This window comes from Electrophorus electricus, chromosome 18, assembly GCF_041902795.1.
Source record: "Electrophorus electricus isolate QZ-2024a chromosome 18, ASM4190279v1, whole genome shotgun sequence".
In the NCBI taxonomy this organism is placed as follows: domain Eukaryota; kingdom Metazoa; phylum Chordata; class Actinopteri; order Gymnotiformes; family Gymnotidae; genus Electrophorus; species Electrophorus electricus.
This window is the reverse complement of record NC_137514.1, coordinates 9,987,973-10,010,000: the sequence shown is the minus strand read 5'-3', so window position 1 is coordinate 10,010,000 and position 22,028 is coordinate 9,987,973. Positions and strand designations below refer to the sequence as shown.

The window sequence follows — 22,028 nt, the reverse complement described above, 5'->3', positions numbered from 1 at the left end:
AGGAAACATCAGTGCAATCAAAATGAACATACGCACACTTAGAGGCAGCAGAGTCTTCACAGTCCTTTCTCGAACCTTGAGACACCGCACAAACAAACAAACAAACATTAAGGTGGGAAAACATCAAAGAACCCATTCTGAACCAAAGCCATCTAACACAGTAGAATGTTCTACTGAGGATCGAGTAGACACCGACATGGTCCATAAGAGGTATAATGCCTTTAAACAAGAAGCTCCAATTTCTTTAACAAGAAGATAAAGGCGGTCAATTAAAAACTCAGACAAGGAGAGCCTTAAGCCTCAGAGATGGCCATGAGATGCTGAGATAAAGACCCAAAGCTCTCAGATGAATAGTTGCATAAAGGACCATTGCATAATGGACCTACCCCATTAATGCTAATGAAGTCATGAAGCAAGCAGAGAGCTGGCAGAAGCACTAGCTGGTTCACAACAAAACAAACTCCAGCAGTGGCCCGAGAGCTAACAGAGGGTTTAGGATTAGAGATGGCTCAGGAAGCTCTATTCAGACAGCTCGAATCTTTTTGGGAGAGAAAATGTCCCTATGGAGAAACTGTTTCATTGCACTGATTTGAGAGTATAAATGCTGTTTTCTTAAAATGGTTAACACCACAATTTTGGTAGATGGGGTTTGACCAGGTATAACAATTTGGGTTGTATGTAAAGAAGCCTCAGTAACACCTCTGTAACCAAGTAATAGGTAACTGTTCCTTTCTTAGCCCTAACTGTGGTCATCTAGTCCTCCACAAAACCCCAGATGGGCATCTGTGAAAATGCCAGTGTCCATCTGTGTTTGCCTGCAATGAAAGTGAAAGAACAGGGTGAAGCCAGGCAGGACATGCTTTTAGATATAAAGGAAATCAATTGGCTATTCATTAGAGCAGAATTTAGAGAGTAACTGACTCATCTCTCTCTCTCTCTCTCTCTCTCTCTCTCTCTCTCTCTCTCTGTCTTTCCCTCTCTCTCTCTCTTTCCCTCTCTCTCTTTTTTGTATTTATTCCTCCAGGTATTTATCCTCTCAGTCATGAAATTTTACAACCCCAGACCATCACGAGAGTTATGAATAAGGCTCTACGGTTCAGTGAGCATGCTTACTCAGCTCTGAGTTTTCCTGCCTCTTATTCCTAACATGTGCAAAGTAAACTGATGGCAGATGTTCATCTCAGCACTGATGCACCTGAGGCCTGAGAGCTGGGAAATTGGAAGCCTTTTGCTAAATGGCCCACACTAAAGGCACATACTCATACAGCCGATGCACAAGACCCTAAAATATTATTGCCCCTGCTTGTGTAGCTACGATTAACACCACCACTAAACTGAAGCCACGTGAACATTCAGGAACTGCATGATGGCAAATAAAATTGGAGGAGCTTGTAAAAAAACAAGGCTCCAAGCCTTACTGGGCCTCAAAGGGAAGGGGCCGATGAGAACTGTGTTCCCAGTTAAGAGAACAGATCAACTTCATCTCCACCCCGACCTCTGAGTCCTGCATGCGGAGACCTGACTTAGTGCTTAGCTGGAGACCAGCTCTGTTTACACTGGCTAGGGTAGGAAGATGGCTTAGGAGCAGAGCAGACCTAGATGGGTAATAATTCGGAATGTCTGTCCTCCTTCCTCATCCCTCCAGGGGCAGTTCCCGCTTTGCTCAGATGCAGTTGCTGTCATACGCCACAGAGGGGCGCCAGAGAGGCTGCTCGAGAAGCCACAGTTAAGAAGGCAACACTGTCCCTATGGCGGACTGATAAGGTGCATTTTAGAAGTTATTCAAAGGTGCAAATTCAACTCTGAATATTATGCTAATATATATAAGCTAAAATCACTAATTTAAAATTTCCAAAATAATTAGTTATTCTATCAAAATTCCACAAAAAACTCAAAATCCACAATTTATTTATTATTTAGTCCCAGAGTCACTTCTAGAGTCAGTCCAGAGATGTGTAAACCTAATTTTTTGCTGTAATCTCAATATTAAACCATTAGAAACATGATATGGAAGCTGATTAAACCAAGTTCTAGACTAAAATGCACTTTCAAATCATTTGATTTCATTGTCTTCATCACAATTATCAATGTGATCTGGTCTGTGATGTGGTGAGGTTTATGCTAATTTGAATTTTAAAAACTCTTTGCAGAGGCCTGACAAAAAATTTGAAAATGATACAAAAGACTTCCTCCTCCCACAGTGAGATACAAGGCTGAGTGTGCTCCTCTCGCAGCTTTTTAAAAGGGGCCAGCATGTTCTGATGTTTATTTGCAAAGTTCTCCATAAAGCTGAGAAATCTGTTCCCTCAGAGTCTTTATTCAGAGCCATACAGTAGAGACGGTGCCAGACAGTTTGGGCCAAGGTTTAGTGAAATGAAAGAGTGATGGAAAGCAAAGGGATAAAACACAGAAGAGAAAGGGAGAGAGAGAGGGAGAGAGAGAGAGGGAGAGAGAAAAGCATTTTTGGGCCTGGAGGCTCATGAAAAGTGGTTGTCATGGAAGCATGTTACCCACGACCCAGTTGAGTGCACCCACAGCTGACTGTTTCTGCGTTGCCACAGTTTCCACACACTTCCCACACATACGCTATCCCAGGGGTGTGTGTGTGTGTGTGTGTGTGTGTGTATGTGTGAGTGAGTGAGTGAGTGAGTGGAAAACAGCCAAGAGATAGAGAGAGAGAATCTGAGAGTGAGACAAAATGTATCCGAACTTTAACAATAATTATTTTTAAAAATCATCAGGGGTCAGGGCCTCATAAGCCAGTGTCTCCTGGTGCTGCTGCTCTGTCACGATGCCCTTTCCATTTCAGACAGTCAGTCACCCCACACAGTGAGCAGGGTCACTACCTCCCACTAGCTGTCTCCTTCACTACATACAGTTACACAGAGCCAGGTGACTTACTGCTGGGTTTTATTCATGAGCCAGTACCACCCAGAAAGGTTCGAATTAGTGATCTACCACCTAAAACTTTATGAGGTTAAAACCAGATTAAGTCTGTCCCTGTGCTAAAGTGGTATAAGGGATTGCTCCCTGAAGTTGCTAATCTGAAATTATGCTTAATTTCCAACCAGCAAATCTGACCTGTAAGGTTTTCATTTTGGTTATGCACTAATGTACTGACATTAGTACTAATGTAACTAATGTACTGACTGTGTACTAATATCACCAATGTACTCTAATGCTAATTAGTCAGCTCTCCTTTATATGGCTGACAATGCTGCATAAAAATCTTTATTCAAGTCTGTGACTATATAAAGGGGCACCGTCCATATTTCTTCCAAAGGCCATTCGTTTTTAGGAGTCATGAATATTAATTTATAGGGCAATTTTCCTTTAGGGATTAAATTGCTCTCAAGCAAAAAAACCACTGACACTCTGTCGATTACGGCTGTTTCTCGACCGATCTGCTCAAGCTGCTGGAATGGAGCCATCTAATTTTTTTCCTTATGGCTTGTGGATCTGTGATTTTCCATGAATGCCCTCTATGTACAGTGCACCATTAACTACAGAAAAAGCAAGAGACTGATCTCAGATCAGTCACATTAGGGCATATTCTTAAATATTCTAAACTGATCTCAAACTCATTCGAACTGTGCCTTGTGTGACTCATGAGAACTGACCATACTATTAGGAACCAGCAGACTTGATATTGATGACATCTGAACCTACTAAAATGATACCGACTAGTATCTTAATAGTGACCATATCATTATGTTTTCACTATTAATGTTTTTACTGGAAATAATGTTCTAGGCCAGGGGTCTTATATCAAATATGAATTCAGCCTGCAACTATCTGAGAACAAATCTGAAAGATGAGAGGCAATGCAGCTACAAACAGCTACTGCCATTCATGACAGCAATATAACTTGATAAGCAGTGGTAAATTTCAGTCATGCTCAGTTACTGCTGTGCAGACTGTATAAAAAAGGTTGCCCATGTTGGTTACCCATAATCCCCAGGCAGTGCCAAATGTGATCTCACATAAAGCCAGGTATTAAGTCCATGCATGGCTGAACAGCCAGTAGGAACAGTGCAACTTTGGAGGGATGCATCCAGAAATTTCAATGGAAAAGTTCAATGAAATCTATATACTCCCGGAACTGGCCCATGACAGAGCAGACAGAGGGAGCAAGGCAGTAACGTATTCAGAATACATTATATCTCTGCCTTGTGGGAATAGTTTTGTTGATAGGTTTTTCCAATGAGCTGAGAACAGGCATGCAGTTTGTTTATGAATGGCAGAGGTCAGTAACTGGCAAGAAGAGGCTGGCCTCAGATCATCTTGCAGTGAGGCAGGCCTGCTAAAAGACAGAGTGTGTTTAGTGGGACTTAGTGGCTATAATTAAGTGAAGAGCATTTAGTTGCCTCCTTCTCAGCATCATCATGCCATACAAATCAATGACCGATTTGGTGGCTTTGAGCTCTGGTACTTTGTGTGTGTGTGTGTGTGTGTGTGTGTGTGTGTGTAGCCCTTAGCTCTTTATCTTCCATTCTGTCTAGATCCATAAATGCAGCCAAACTCAAGCAACTGTGCAGGCCAGGTCTCTTTCTTCTGACCTTCACCCTTGCACGCACACACACACACACACACACACACACACACACACACACACACACACACACACACACACACACACACACACTCTCTCTCTCTCTCTCTCTCTCTCTCGCTCTCTCTCTGTCTGTCTGTCTCCTTACTTTTAAAAAATGACTATGCAACATATATGCCACACCTCCTAAACACTTTGCAAAACAGTCCTGCAGGGAGAAACATATAAATCAATTTATCCAGCCTTTTTTCCCCTTTTGCATCCATATCTACATCTGGCAGCACAACAGTGATTGAGCCTTAACAACCCAAATGGTTCAGTAGCAACAAGGCATTACACAAAGATCTGCTTCAAGATGAAGCCTCTTCAGACCGCTGCTGCTGTGAGTCATGGCAAGAAGACAAGCCTTCACAATATGTAAGAGAATCCAATGCCAGCCACTTTTATTATGCCCTAAAATGGCACCATCTTATTTTTCTTCAAAATATTTTCTTTCATTTTCCTATTATGTGTTTAAAAGCTATTCTGTTGCAAAACACTGTAGCAAAGACGACAAATTAAAGCTTGGACTGATTTAATACTAAGTAAACGTACGAATTCTACGAACTTTAATCGTTTAGACTATGCTGTTCGATTCTGCCTTTCTGCCTCTATCTTCATTTAAAGCGAAAAGACAAAACGAGAAGCATCTTTTAGTCTGAGAAGGTATTTAACGTGCTATGCTTGGTTAAACATGTGGACGTTGCTGCGGTTGCATAGTTATGCATGTGTAAAGGAGATTAGAAATAACGGCGGCAGGGTTGCACCTAGGTCGATAAAGCTAAAGCTAGGTACGTTATTATGCAAGGCAAATGTCCTTTCGTCGGTGCTTGAGCCCGAAGCATCTTGCGGTTTGTCCGGCACCAAGCTCGAGCGAACGCGGGCCTACTGAAGCTTTGCACAGAACGCCTGTTCAGCTGCGACGGGGAGGCGGCTGCCATTTTTAGCCCGGACCGATCTGCGCTCGGTTCTGTGTCTCCTCCACAAGCGCGAGGTGTGATCGCACGGGCGGCGTATGCCAGAGTGGAACTCTGCGCGAGGTCAGACTATAACAATTTTAACTTTCATCACCCACAGGATGGGCTGAGCGGCACGTGTCTTCGTTTTACGAGCTGTTTAAGACACAGGAGTGAGACGAATCACAGGGAAGGCGAGAAGGTGCAGAGATGTTGCCGTTGTTTCTGCAGTAGAGTGGGTGTGGCACGTGCGTCCATGGGGCTGAAAGGAAAGCGACAGGTTTCGCTCTGATGACACAGGCAGCGCGGGGCAGCGTCTCTTTCTCTCTCTTTGATGAAGAGGCGCTGAGAAGCAACAGAGAAGTGAGAATGGCAGATTGTGCATCAGTGAGCACGATGGACAAGATCCAGGAGTAGGGAGGTGATGGGCATCATACAGGAACTGGGCATGCTGTGCCAACCTGCCTGCTAGTCCTATTCATACCAACACACTCGTACACATACCAACACACACACACACACACACACACTCAAACACACACACACACACACACACACACACACACACACACACACACACACACACACACTCACACACACACACACACACACACACACACACACACACTCACACTCACACACACACACACACACACTCAAACACACACACACACACTCACACACACACACATACACACACACACACACACACACACACACACACACACACACACACACACACACACACACACACACACACACTCACACACACACACACACACACACACACTTCTAAACACACTCATGAGTTTACAGTGGCAGATGGAGGCTGTCAGTGTGCCCTGAGCGAGCTGTTCCAAATTTGAGGAGCTAGAAGCCTCCCTCTCTGTTGGTCTGTGTTTCTTCTTCTCTGTTGGTCTCTCTCTCTCTCTCTCTCTCTCTCTCTCTCTCTCTCTCTCTCTATCTATCTCTCTCTCTCTCTCCCTTGCTCTGTTGGTCTCTCTCTCTCTCTCTCTCTCTCTCTGTCTATCTCTTGTTCTCCCTCTCATTCTCTTCTTCCCTGTCTTTCTCTGAGTGAGTGATAACTCGCATGCTCCTGAATCCTACACACCTTCACACAGAGGACCTCAGAGAGCTCAAAAAAAGGGCAGAAAAAACAAGAGCACACTGCTGAGGAAAGCACACGTTATCCAGTGCAGTTCAGTCTGAGAGAAGGACAAATAGGCCAGCACATGAGAAGCATCTCAAAAGAACAAAGCGATAAATGGATGCCTAGTGTGTCGTACTGAAGTGAGAGGAGAAAAGAAGCATGAACAATAGGCTATCACATCTGCAACTTCGTCAGAATGAACATGAACAAGAATGAACAGTGAAGGGTTTTTTAAGTTTTTGTTCAACTTCATTTAGGCCATAGGAAGAAATCACCCTCACTTGGATTACTGAATTTTGTTTGAGATCACGTCTTCAAGGTGCATTCATCCATCAGACCTTGGGATTTCCATATAATTGCCACCACTGCCATGGTGACAATATACTGGTTCTTCAGATTGCAATACACTACAAAAATGGTTCAGGACACAAAAGCTAACTTTATGCTAAAAGAGGCCCATGCATTTAGGACCGCTAATGCCAACAGGATTCTTTTAAGAACGCTATGCGAGAGCATACTTGGCCAGTTAAGCCTGATTCTGATTCTGATTCTTTTCATAAAACTACATCGACTACGAATTCTCAAAATGGTTTCCCTCTAATTCTAAGTAATAAATCAATGCTCACCACACCAAAGCTTAATACGGGGCGGACCTGTGTGAGTGTGTCCTGGAGAACACGTGACTGCCAACACAGATGTTCTCCTTTTTGTTGATCAGTGTAGGAAACCCATGAAAATACGAGCAGGGCAAAAATAAATCAGGAGAACGGCTGTGTTGAATGGCAGCCAGATGACAGTGCAGCACCTCTTGTCACTGCCTGAGGACTCCTGATGCAGCGAGCCAATGTCACATTCTTTTTAATAAGATTTTGTTTTCTGCATTTATTAAAAATGTTTCTCCCCACAGCGCTACAGTAACCTTTTTCATAGATTTTTTAGATTGACTATAAGCGTTATTTCCAAAATCAAATTGAATCGTTCCTTGTAAAGCGAATTACACTTGGATCAAATCACCTACAACTGAACTGTAACTGGAAGCACTGAGCTCTGTCAGCTCAATACATGCCCATCTGGACTGAGTACAAGTCACTTCACACAACAGGCTTCCTTTCTGAGACCTCAAATGAGCAGCCTATGGACAACTAAAGTCATGGTTTGGATATGGCCACCGAGTCAGGCTCCTCTGGAGTCAGGAACCTTCCAGAATTTACCCAGCTACTGCTCCTGCTCTGTCCCTCCGTCGCTCCCCTCCTCCTGCTCCGCAGTGTCTTTTCACTACTCCTCCACTCCATCCTACCAGGCTCGCTTGATCACAGCAGAGAGGAAACAGGCATGGAGTATTTTACAGGGCAATGCTCCCGCCCTCCTGCACCATCACCTCCCTCACTCTACCTCCCCTCCGTCACAGCGATGATGTAATCCCTCTCATCTCAGGACCTACTCGAGCACAGAGGTGGCCGTGAATGACTGAATGGGAGTTACGTAAGGGAAGGGAGGCCGTGTCCCACTTCCCGCCCCCTCCCACACCTCTTTCCCCCTGAGGAGGGGAGGAAGGGGGGGGGAGGGAAGGGAACAAAGGTGGGATAACTTAAGGCTTCCCCTGAAGACAAGAAACAACACCTTTTTCAATAATATCAACAATACAAAGCGAAGGAGTCGAGAAGTGGTGGTGGAGAGGGATGCAGTTAAGAGGGAGAGAGACAGAGAGAGAGAAAGAAAGACCAACATGAGCAAGCCATTCCCACTTTCTCATCCTCACGCTCCCACACCATAGGCTGACTGGGTGTGATCATGAGCCACTCATATGTGTCCACGCACCCACACAAGGCTAACAGTTAGTAAGCGATCTTCTTAAATGTGATGTGACCTCACCGCGAATGCTGTAGGTGGTAAAATATTATATCTTCTATGTATACAAATGTATGAGGGCAGTCCAATGGGAAGGCATGTCAGATTGACAAGCAATCCTAAAACTGTGATTATGCATTTCCTGCAGAACTGTCATCCATTTTAAGATGACTGATTTACCAACCTCAGAATATATCATCAATCATGCAAAACTGTTGTGTCCTGATTGCATTGCTCAACTGACAGCCGATCTGATAATCCATCCAAATTCTTTTCAAGATTCTCATCTAAATCGTGATAGCGTCAAGTCTGATCCCAGATTAGCCTAAATGCCTGATTCAAATAATTGTTGACCTGAGTAAACAAAATAAGTAAGAACATGGCACAGTTCATCCTAAACAACATCCTAAACACTTGTTTACTGCAAGTGGACCCTGCATTTGTAAATACACCAAATCTGTATGCAGAAACTATTCTTTTCTCCATTAGCTAACTACAACCACTTACAAAACCCGTTGGCTTTCTCTTAAAGATTATTACAATATTACCATGCAGGTATAATTTGCCGCATAGCAGGAGCCATCTAATATTCATAAGACAGAAAGAGTAACGTCTTAAGAAAACACCAGAGTCAAGGAATCATTGCTTTTCACATTACCCATTAGCTGACTGGTGAAGCTACTTTACGATAAAGTAAAACCTCACTGTTTGAGTTCACTGAAATATTTTTAAAATGTCCATAAACTTTGAGAATGTTGTATTTTTTAATGGATGAAGTAAGGACAACTCAGATGCCTCAGTGAGATTATTTTCTACACTGACATAATTCTTTCAGGATTGGGGGTAGGCCACTCTGTTCATCTGTCCATATGCTATGCCCAGCAGAATTGTTCACGGTGGATGTCTCATATCTGTTTTTCTGCACAAATGCTTTGAATGAGTATCTTAAACTAGAATATTACATTCTTAACCAAACTGCAAAGTGGAATTAACAGAGACTGGAGTTACGAGGGGGCGGAGATATGCCTGTCCTCTTGAGAATATGTGGTTGTGAAGGCTTGCAGCACATCGTCTGAAGAAATGTCTCATAATAATAATAACTTTAATTCAATTTAATCCCGATCTGACTTGAACTCATAAATATTGTCAATCCCAAATGCATTTAATTTACACCCACGCCCACAAAGCCTCCTCCTACGCACCCTCACACAAACACAGACACGCACGCGCGCGCGCGCGCGCACACACACACACACACACACACACACACACACACACACACACACACACGCGCGCGCATAAAGAAGAGCATATTTCATTTTATTAGATTTCGAAATTCTGGATGTCATACTAAGTACCAGTCTTGATATTTTGTGTATTCAATTTATTATGATTGATCATTTATTCTTTGCATAACAATTAAACTACATTTCATCCAACGACAATATCCACAACTTGACGCCAAAATATTCATAGCGATTCATTTGGTCATTGTTATTACTAATATTTTATGAAAGAGAAACATCGAATAGCCTACGCACGTATTCACACCGAATCCAGCCGGAGCCTTCCCGACAATGGAAAGATGACAGCAAGAGCATTTATCAGTTGCTTCCAACAACAACAAAAAAGATTCAACAATGTACACACCTCCAGGAAAATGCGACACTACAGCCTACGCTTCAATGACAACAATGCCATCGACCACGCGACACAAACGCTCAAAACATCTCTTAACACGGATCCATCTGATTAATGTAGCTCACGTCGAAACGATTAAATTGTACCAAATATTACAACCTTGATAAAATCAGCAAGAGTCTCTGTGTGCACCATTTTGACATTAAAATCAACTATTGCAGCGTGGACACGCTATTTCAAGGATGAAGAAAAAAATCATACCAAATGAAGGAGCGTTTTAATACAATTTTTCGTTTAACTAAACGGCAATGCAGTGGCATTTTGGCCATACATATATTAATACACAGAGGAACGTCGAATCCTCAATCGGCAATGCACTGAGTCGCAGTGAAAGGTTTTTGTGAGGCGAGAATCGAAACAGTACGCGAAACCCCTCTGTGACCAGCAAAGACAGAGACTGGAACCCAGCTGCAGTTTTAAAAAGTCGTGCTGTACCTTTGCTTTCTTCCCTTTCATCTTGATTCTCTTCGGCCGACGACTCCATGGCTGGCTTCATCCCATCCATTTAGAATTCTTTACCAAGAATAGTTTCTCCCGCGCAGTGGAGATTTGCTCTCGCTCGCTCTCTCGCTCTCTCTCTCGCTCTCTCTCTCTCTCTCTCTCTCTCTCTCTCTCTCTCTCTCTCTCTCTCTCTCTCTCTCTCTCTCTCTCTCTCTCTCTCTCTCTCTCTCTCTCGTGCGCGCGCGCTCGCACTCTTGAGTATGTCTATTACACTACTCGCTGGAAGATAAAACGCGTTGTCGGATCGGATTTTCCTTGTTTTAGAGCCATGGTTACTAATAATCTAGTTAGTCTAGCCTTAAATGTGTACTTGCTATTGGGTTATTGTGTAGTTGCAAAGTAATACTGACTTACACTGCTGGCTATCAACATAATAGTCTGTCTGTCTGTCTATCTGTGTCTGAAAGAACAGACAACACACACACACACACACACACACACACACACACACACACACACACACACACACACACACACACACACTTGATGTTAGGGCATATACAAATTGAACTGAAAAGAAAACTAGTTATCCAGTATCAAAAAACCTTTCAAGAAAACTCTTGTTAACAAGAGAAGGTCTGGAAAAATGTAAGCATTTATAATAACCAAACATCCTTATTGATGCATTTAACTTGTGAAACTAGGACACCACTTCTCTCCACACAAGTCTGCGCACCTCTGTGCCCTAATAATAGACCGCACACTCAGACAAAAAGATACCATCTACCTCGAATCCTCATAAATAATAATAAGTCTGATACACATGGCCGTATGCTGCCATACACGGGTACGCTCCTGAGCACAACTGTCCGGGAGAAACAAATGCTTAAATCCCTTTTACATCATCCTTACCATTTAAGGCACCTTATAAACTCCGAGAGTATGTGAGCACATGTTTCATGAGGCCAGTCAAGCTAGACAGGAGACAGTGATTCTGTGGTACAAAATGCTGGCCTGAATCAATCCCTCACCACTAGACTGTAACTCGGAGTGTTCACAGATCTGCAATACATTGCTGCTTCATTATGGGATCATGTGCATGAAGTAAAAAAATTAGGAAAGTACATTCGATTTAAGCCTTTTTAAAAACCCAGTAATAAATCTTCTACTACATATACTACATACATTTACACAAACAAATATGTACACAATTCATATTTCATATGCATAAAACTGTGTTGTTCACAATAACAGCTGTAAGTGTAACACAGAGAGTCATAAACAACTGTTGCTATAAATTACTGGGTTAAAATAAGTTGAAATATCTGTGCTATATGTAATTATCTTGATTTATACATCAACTTACAAATTAACATGGACCTTTGTTGTCTATAATGTAACATAATATTTATAGAATGTAAAAAGTTGATTTGTTTTAATTGCTGCATTTTACAACTAGTTTTGCAAGGAGATGTTTGCATGATGCACTGCATGTGTCACGGTTGGTCAGCTGGCTAGCAGGAGGGACACGCCCACTCCTTCTAGGGATCACACCCCTTACCTGCCCTACTCACAATCGCCGGAGTACTAATCTAATTCACCTGTTCGTTAATCATGATCTGCTTATTTAAACCCACAGATCCCAAGAAATGGGGCTGCACATTAGCTGACCCAAGACGCCTGTCTCGTCTGATAACTGCACTCGCTCATAGAGAACGGCTGTTTGAGTTTTGTTTAGTGTTTCCATCACTAAATACCAATGGATAATAAAGAGCACTTTGTTCTGTGCTGCAAATGTCACAGAATGTGCAGCCACCTGGAAGCAAGTGGAGTAGCCCTGACTGGGCTCAACTGCTGGCTGCCCAGATGGTAAAAATGGAGCAGCAGAAGCAGGAGATGGGGAGATATGCTCGCTTGTCCTGAACCTTGGGCAGGTTGTTAATTGCCTGGCTATAGGTCCGGAGCAACGAGCAACTCCTCCTGTTACCCCACCTGTACCGGAGAGGGTAAAATGCCTCATTGCTACCTCCGAGATGTATGGCGGAGACCCAGAAGGATTTGGGGGCTTTGTTGTACAGTATGAGCTTTTTTTTGGATATCAACCCTGACTGTCTGACCACGCCAAGGTCGCTTTTGTAATCTCTCGGCTCATGGGGAAAGCCCTACCTGGGGGGCCGCTCTCATTACCAATGCTTCCCTGCTTATGAACAATTATACTGGTTTTATTCATTCACATCAGGGGAGTCTTTGTGGGCACTCCTTGCTACACCTGAGGCAAGGAATCTGAACCGCAGCAGATTACGCCATGGAATTCCGGACGCTAGCTGCGGGAGCTTGTTGGAATGAGTCCGCCTTGGTAGACGTGTTCATCAATGGACTAAGGGCGGATCTACAGGTGGAACTGGCATGTAAACAGGAGCCTACCTCACTGAATGACGTGGTCCATCTGGTTATCACTTATGACCGTCTCCTACAGGAGCGACACCCACAGGGCAATTCCCACGGGCGTGACAACAGCAAGAGACTGCACCAGTGGTGGGGCAAGCGGAAACTCTGGTGGAGCCCATGCAACTAGGTGTGGTCAGGGTAAAAGGCCAGCCGGGGAACCAAGGAAAGTGGTGCAATTCGGTGAGTCGTTCTCGGACCCTTTTTATGTTGAAGTTGAAGTGGTACATCTGAGTCGTCGACTCTCCACATTGGCAATGTCTACGTCAGCCTATGAGGGCAAATGCTTATTCCACCAGACGGTGTCTCTGCAGTCCATGTCCATCAAGAGTCCCGAAGCCGAAAACGACCTCACCGTGCCCCAGTAATACAGTGACCTGGCACAGGTATTTAGCCCAACAAGAGCCACACAGCTGCCTCCACATCGGGAATGGGACTGCGCCATCTTGCTGAAGGAGGGCGCAGTTCCTCCCCGATGTAGGGTTTACCCTCTCTCAAGAGGAGGAATGAGCGATGGGGCAATACATCAAGGAGGCCCTCCAGCAAGGTTTAATCCAACCCTCCATCTCCCCGGCATCCGCAAGTGTCTTCTTTGTTAAGAAGAAGGATGGAGGGTTGAGGCCTTGTGTGGACTATCGGGGACTCAATGAACGGTTGGTGCAATATCCGTACCCCCTCCCCCTTGTCCCTACACTGCTCGAGTAATTAAGGGGACGCCGTATATTCACAAAGTTGGACCTCCGCAGTGCGTACAACCTCATCCAGATCAAGGAGGACAATGAGTGGAAAACCACCTTCAGCCCAGCCTTGGGACATTATGAATACTTGGTGCTTCTGTATGGTCTAGCCACTGCACCTTCTGTCTTCCAGGCCTATATCAATGAGGTCCTATGGGAATACTTGGGTTTATCTGTTGTTGCATATATAGATGACATCCTGGTCTATTCCTCCTCCCGGGACCAATATGTATGTGAAGTACGGGCTGTCCTCCGCACCCTCCTGCAGAACTATTTCTATTGCAAACTGGAGAAATGCAAGTTCCATCAGAAAGAGGTGAGGTTCCTAGGGTATATCATCCACGAGGGCAGCGTACACATGCAACTGTGCAAGGTAGAAGCAGTAAGGGGCTGGCCTAGACTGCAAATTTGCAGGGAGCTACAGCGCTTCCTGGGATTTGCTAACTTTTATCATTGTTTTATTAAATGCTTTAGTATGGTGGCTAGACCTCTTACAGTCCTACTCCGTGGAACAGCCAAGAAGCTAAGATGGGGACCCGAGGTGGAGAGGTCCTTCTTGGAGCTGAAAGAAGCCTTTTCTACCACCCTGGTACTGCAGCAGCTTGAGCCGGAAAAACCTTTCGTTTTGGAGGTAGACACGTCGGACATAGAGGTAGGCGTGATACTATCCCAACACAAGGGCAAAGCAGGGCAACTAAAACCAATTGCCTATTTCTCAAAAAAACTAAGCCCTGCGGAGAGGAACTATGGCGTGGGAGACCACATGTGAACTCCTCGCCATGAAACAAGGAATGGAGCCACTGGTTAGAGGGAGCACAACACCCCTTTTTGGTCATCACTGAGCACAAAAACTTGGAATACCTCCAAACCGCGAGGAGGCTCAATTCCAGGCAAGCCCAGTGGTCGCTTTTTTTCACTAGGTTTAACTTCCATGTTAGGAGAGAGCAGCTCTTTCGGACCAGCTCTTCCGCCACGTCTTTCAGCAATTCGGGCTACCAGAGGACATCATCTCGGACCAGGGCCCACAATTCACCTCCAGAGTGTGGCGTGAACTGTTGGGTAAGATGAACATCACGGTCAGCCTGACATCTGGTTACAACCCCCAGGCCAACGGGCAGGTCGAAAAGGTAAACCAGGAACTAGGCAAGTTTCTCAGGCTGTACTGCCAGATGCACCCTGAGATTTGGAGCACCTACCTCCCCTGGGCGGAATATGCCCAGAATTCACTGTGGCATGCAGCGACAAGTTTAACTAGGGTTCCAGCTCCCGCTATATCCATGGAATCCCCCCACGTCTGACCAGCCGGGGGTGGAGACGTGGTGTCGGCGCAGCGAGCAGGTGTGGGAGGAGGTCCACCAGAAACTGCGCAGAGCCATAGCCGACTACAAGTGGATAGGAGGCGTGGGGATATCCCCATCTACGAACCTGGACAAAGGGTGTGGGTATCGATGAAGGATGGACGTGCAGGCTCCACGGGGAAACTAGCTGTGAGATACGAGGGTCCATACACCATCTCGGAGCGGATTAATGAGGTCACCTACTACGTTGGCTTGCCCAGGCACAGGACTTCCATGTGTCGGCCCTGAAGCCGGTTGTGGAGGGTCCCCTCGCAGAAGGGGAGAGCTCCTCGAGTGCTCTGCCTCTTCCCTTGGAGATAGAGGGAGGTCCTGCATACACGGTAAGGGCCCTTGCCGTGGCTTGCAGGTCCAGTATCTCATGGACTGGGAATGGTATGGACCTGAGGAGCGCTGCTGGATACTGGCCTCCCAAGTGTTGGACCACAACCGCACCGCCTCCTTTCATTGGGAACATGCTCAGAAGCCTGTCCCTCAGCGGCTGGGTCGGCCACACACCAGGAGGTTGGCGGGGTCTTAGAACCCCACCCCCCAATCACGGTTGGTCAGCTGGCTAGCAGGAGGGACACGCCCACTCCTGCTATGGATCACACCCCTTACCTGCCCCACTCACAATCGCCAGAGTACTAATTGAATTCACCTGGTCGTTAATCATGATATGCTTATTTAAACCCACAGATCCCAAGAGACGGGGCTGCACATTAGTGGACCTAAGACGCCAGTCTCATCTGATAACTGCACTCGCTCATAGAGAACGACTGTTTGAGTGTTTAGTGTTTTCATCGCTAAATACCGATGGATAATAAAGAGCACTTTGTTGCAACCCCGCCTCTCGCTTCTTCCATGCCGCAAACGTCACAGCATGATGGCCTGTATTAACTCTTTTTCCATGTTGGTGTTTTCTGCTGGAATAGTGGACTATTTTTGCAGCCTAAAAAGCATTCTCTAATGAAATGAAACAGTCAGAGAGATTTTTTTAATTTAAAAATTATATTTTAAATACAGAGTAGACTTTTTTCTCACAATGTGGGTTTTAGATACAGTGTGGATGTACAAATGATATATCCCAAATACATTGCTTCATTCTGTTTGGGATGTTTGTACCATTATATGAGCACAACCAACCAGATTTCAGGATGTGAAAGAGGGGTGGGACTAATGATATGAGACAAGGGGCAGGACTGTTGGTATGAGGCCAGTGTGTTAGAACTGATTTGATGAGGTGGGGCTCATATGTGTTCGTGGTTGAGTTGTACTATGTTCTGTGTGTTTGTGTGTGTGTGTGTGTGTGTGTGTTGCTACTAGTCAAACAAGGTCTTAAGCTGCAGCTGTGACCCACAAATTTAGAGTGTCATTCCAGTAGCAGCAAAGACATCATTTGGATGCTACCCATCACATATTGTCCAAAGCACATGTATAATATGGTTAACATTAGTTCCCCCAGTGGAAGAACCACAGCACTTCTAATGCAAACTGGCATCAGTGGAAAGGGGTACAGACAATTAGGGGATTTCCATCTACCACCCCATGGATCTTTTACACAAGCCATCTCTTTTCACCACACCCCATGCCCTCAAATCCTTCCCTTGAAAAACAGTTACTTATTCCATTGCTTTGTGACTCAACCCGAGCTCTAGTGTTTTATAAGCTATCACAGACAATAGGTCAGGCTGCTGTAGACATAGGCTGCAAGTCATTACTGAGACCATTACTGAGACAGATAGAGCCATTGAAAACAGAACATGTCGCAACATCCTCATAATGCGCAGGAAAAATGGCCGACAATAAAAGTGCCTAATTGTGTAATTGTCGTGACTAGAGTCTATGGGCCCCTGGGGCTTTTTGCTCATTAAAAAACAACAGAATCATTAGTTGGTAAATCAACTGACAATCAGTTATTGGACTTTACATTGAGCTGATGTTGCCCTGTTAAAATATCAAAAAAATAGCAACAAATGCAGTGCCCTGTTAAAATTGTATATGAACACTGGCTTGTCTAGCCATTCTTTATATGATAGGGATACGCAAAGTTACGACTAATTTATGACTAAATAATTTATTACCAAATTAATCCTGATGTAAATTGCATATCTATTACTTCATGTCCTGTCAGGCGACTAGGGATTTAGGACTCTTTCAGTAAATAAAAAAGTATAGAATTGCAATGTCCAGATCGATCATCTGTTGTGTCTAATTTATGACACTCTATGTTTTGGGAACACATTTATAAACAATACCAATGCTACTCATGAAGAGAAAACACAAGAAAGGGTCTTGGATAATACTTTAGTATCATGTGCTATTTATAGGTACCTTGTGAATTGTTTATGATGCCTTATGTAGCTCACTTTAAAAATGCAGGTCTGTAAAAAAAAAAAAAAAAAAAAAACATCTAGAGAAATCACAAAAGGCAGCAACAAATCACTTCTAAAATGAAAATACTCAGACAAATTATAATTATAATGTATAATATTATTGCATTAATTATATTGCACATGCTGTATTTTTTAATAAATATATGTCAACAATCTAAATATATTGTCCAAAGCCCTGGGCATTTATTGAAAAAGCAAATGTGCAGATTTCAGCAATTATTTAAAGCACACATACTGATAGCTGTGTTTGGATAATGCGAACCAGACAGACACAATGGACACATCTTCTCCCAGTAACAAGGCCATTACGCCTCTTTCATGCACTCTAGACAGATTTAATGTGGAAAGTAAACAGGAAACAGGATACAGCAAGGTCTCTCTTTGAAGTCTCTATAAACAATGACAAGAATGCTATTAAAGCTCACAGTCAGCGCAGAGTGCTGGCCCATATAAAGGGCCAATCAGCAACCTCGCTGGGTACTGCAAGAATATTTGAATAACAATGTGACAGTACTGTTATGCTAATGATATTAAAGCTACAACAACACTCTAAAACATTTTTTCACTAAGGCTAGGGACACAGTGACACAACTACTGGTCATCAAACAGCATCAAACTGTGGGCTGCATCGGTGACTGTCGCCCTTACTCAGTGTAGTATGTTCCTCACTGTTGGCTCTAGTTGTTCCTCGTGTTTTGGCCAACTGTGCATTTTGAATCAGCATTGGTGGTTAGCTGTGAGGGAGCTTTCTGATTAGTTGTTCATTCTAAGTGAGATAATAGACATAAATTGCATAAGGTTTTTTCTTGCATTGTGACTTGATCTACTGAGATAATGCGCTGGGCTAACATTATATTTTGCTACACCGTGTTACAAATTCTGCCCATCCCACTAGGTTTGCCAGACCCAGATTCTCCCACTCCAGGGAGACTCCCAGACCAAGCAGATCACTTTCTCCTGAGTACTAATGTGCGACACCTGTTTCTTCCCATTAATCACTCTCTGTGCTCGTATATAGACTCCCTCCTCCATTACTTCTTTGTGAAGTATTGCCATCTCAGTATGCATACCAAGCATATTCTTCTCTTGTTGACTTTCCTCGCTACCTCTGTTTCTTCCCCAGACTACGCATCGCTTCTAGCCCTTCGCTACCTTCTGGACTCAGCCAACCGGTTCTGACCCTGGATTTGCCTGACTATTCTCTGCCTAGCGATCTCCCTGTCACTAACATCAGCCCTGCGTTATTCTCTAAGAAATATTCCTACATACCTTATCTGAATTGTGAAACTAATACAGACTTCCACACTTGGGTCTAAATGTACTCGTGTCCTAGCGATCATCACACAAGGAAAGTTATTTTGTTATGCTAACTCTCTAGAGAACAGGTGGAACATTTATCACTACTTTGACATTACCATATGCAATTTTATGGAAGGAAGGAGCTCAAGAAGAGGAGGGAGTCACTCAGAACTCAGTATACTATTTATAAAAAGCCTGCACCCTCGGGAAGCAGCAGTTTCATTTTGCTTTATTTCTTTTTGCATTATTTTCTTTTTGCACAGAGTTCATTCATCATGAACTCTGTCTGATGTATTTGGCTGTAAATACACACAGGTGACGAGGGGCGATGGTGTGCTGACGGAAGGTGATCATCACTCGCTTGCAGCTGGATTTAATTCTGTGTCAGTTTGATGAGAGCCTAGGCCTAGACTGTGACAGGTACAGTGCTGCCTAAGTAGCTTGTAACTGCTACTCTAAGAGGAATTAATGAGTAGAAAGGGGAAGAGACTAATAGTGAGAACTGATGAGAATGACATGCCAATATGAACAGCACTGTTGTTGTCAAGCAATCCTTCTTAAAATATAATGACCAGGTTCGCATCTGGAGCTGTAAATCTGACATAAGCTCAATTCGTAAATGGCCAACTAATAAGGATAACCAAGAACCACCTACTACCACAATAGGGGGAGACACTTAAGCTTCAGACATAAGCCCTACTGAGGCAACTCGTCCAAAATGTTGTTTCTCTAACCATGGTCCCTTTATCTCACCTGTGACCCCAAACTGAGCAGGGGTCAGTATCACAAAACCATGGTCAAAAATAACAATTTGGCAGTGAAAGTGTTGTATTTTATTCAATCTCTATAATTGTGACAGTGTACTTAAAGTAATCCCCCAAGGCCTCACGTACCACACATTTCTGTATCTTCCCTAATTTAACACACCTGATTCAACACACCAGCTAATTATCAAACTGATAGTGAGCAGAGAAAACAAAAATTTGTAAAACTTGTGTTTCCCAGGGGAGGATAAAAAGCTTTATCTTTATCCTTTATGGATTTTGACCTAGATTATGAAGTCAACATCTTATTCAGCGCTTCCTCTATTGTGCAATTCTGGGTTATGTTGTCACAGGAACATTACAATAGATAGGTCATGCTAGGAATTCATGGAGACCACTGTGTCTACATGTTGAGACACTGCTGAATTGTAAACATGGTTTTGGTTAAATTTGGCCTTTATGTGATGGAATTTCTATGGTTCTATCTGGTAGCATCTGTGCATCGAATGTATGCTTGGGTGCACCCAGTGTGTGTTTATTTGTGCAGGTGTTGTATTTGTGAACAAATGTGTAAAATGAGGAATAAATGTATCCAGTTGTATTACCAATATAACAATTCCTTAGTTCTCACAACTAAACACTTTCCACTGAAAACCCCCCAAATCTCACACAGATACATAAACACACAAAACCCAGTGATACGTCCACTGACAAATGATTGTAATTCTGATACTTTTAACACACTAGGTTTAGTCTTCAAAACAACAAACAAACAAAAAACAACCCACTTGAGGCTCCACAGGCCTCTGCCCTCTTATGTAACCCCCGCCCCCCACCCCAGCCTATCCTCAGCTGTCAGTCACCTCATCACCATAGAGATGCCTCAACATAACTCCTATAGGACCAATGCACATTGCTATGGGACTTAGGTAATTCAAGTAAATAAAGCCATTATCAGTGCACGTGTATTTGGCGGAGGTAAGACTCTAGGACTCTAGACTCTAAGACTCTCGCTAATGTGGTGCCGAAAATGAATCACATATCAGTCGCACAAAAATCACAAAGATGGTACTGTATGTTTACTGAATGGGGACGTATTCACTGATTTGGAGCTATTGAGCTTTAATGTAGAGTGCTTCATGGCTACAGATGGATGAAAGCTTAGTAGTTAAGTGAGGGTTTGGTCATGAGTAACTACAAGACTGCTTTTCCTTCACAGTTTGGCACGATGCATTTTCCTTTTCTTTCACTTGTATGCACATACACACACACACACACACACACACACACACACACACACACACACACACACACACACACACACACACACACACACACACACACATCTGCTTCTGGGATCCCCAGACGCTTTTGTTTTTGTTTAGTAAGCCACATCACTTGTAGTTTACTAAGGGGGGGGGGGGGGTGTCCTGGAGTGAACATGGTGTGACAAACACACAAAGACAGAATGGAGATGGCCAGAGGGGGTGAACTGGAACATGGGCAATAGGCCAGGGGACCAAACCACCCCAGTCCCCATACACTCCAAACTCAGATCACACAGGCACCATTTTGTGCCATAATGAGCCCTGCCCCTATTCTGGAAGAAGACTTTTATTTGTCTATATGAACAACATTTGAACAATTTTCTGTGTGAACCACACTGTACCAATTCATAAGACATGAAGAAAAACATAAAGAGTAAAAGAACCCATGACTCTCTGATTGCCTCTCTAAATTATCTTTTTGGTCTTGTTTAAAATCCTCATGCTAGTCCATAATCTTTTTATCCCACATTTGTTAGGGCAGAGTCTCATTTTGACTTCAAGTCAACGCAAGGCAAGTTCATAGCACATTTCATACAGGCAATTCAAGGTGTTTCATAAAGAGGAATGCGTGTAAACTCCCAAACATTCTACAAGGAAGGGGATTGGTTCAAGACATCATCCAGCAATGCACCATCCCGCACTGTCTGCATTCAAAACATACTTTTTTGCTACACCCTTTTCCCAACATGTTAATATATGCCATGTGCTGCTGCTAAGGAGGAAAGAGTACGCAAGAAAAACAAATAGATTAAACAGATCAGCCTCAGGCTTGCAACTAGTTGTTCGGTAATTATAGCATCACACCAGATACTGAGAAAGAAGGACTTCATTACACAAATAAACCATCTTTTAAAATGCTCTGTCATAACAAAAATGTGCATTAATATCTAAATTCTGAAGTAGCTTATCATCAGTTGCTTTTAATTAAAAGTATAGGAAAATAGAAGAAAAGATTGTATTTCTGTATATTATTTTCCTCTATTTTCCTGTACTTTTCCTACCTATATTTCCTATCTATATTTCCCTATGGAGTGCCTG

The 22,028-nt window shown here is 43.6% G+C and overlaps 1 protein-coding gene across 4 annotated transcripts in view; it reads right to left on the bottom strand.

Moving 5' to 3' along the window:
* The window catches only part of gpm6ba (glycoprotein M6Ba), a 34,635-nt gene that overhangs the window by 9,437 nt on the left and 3,170 nt on the right, over nucleotides 1–22,028 (bottom strand). For 2 of the 4 annotated variants that reach the window (XR_014118172.1, XM_035534663.2), the window contains exon 1: nucleotides 10,682–10,839. The exons of 1 other annotated variant lie outside the window; for it this stretch is intronic. Coding sequence is in view for 2 of the 3 variants with exons in the window: in XM_035534663.2 (XP_035390556.1) it covers nucleotides 10,682–10,751 (70 nt within the window). In the remaining variant the exon portion in view is untranslated. Of the gene's footprint in view, nucleotides 1–10,681; nucleotides 10,840–22,028 lie in introns of those variants that run through there. One more of the 4 variants, XM_035534665.2, reaches the window with a different exon arrangement.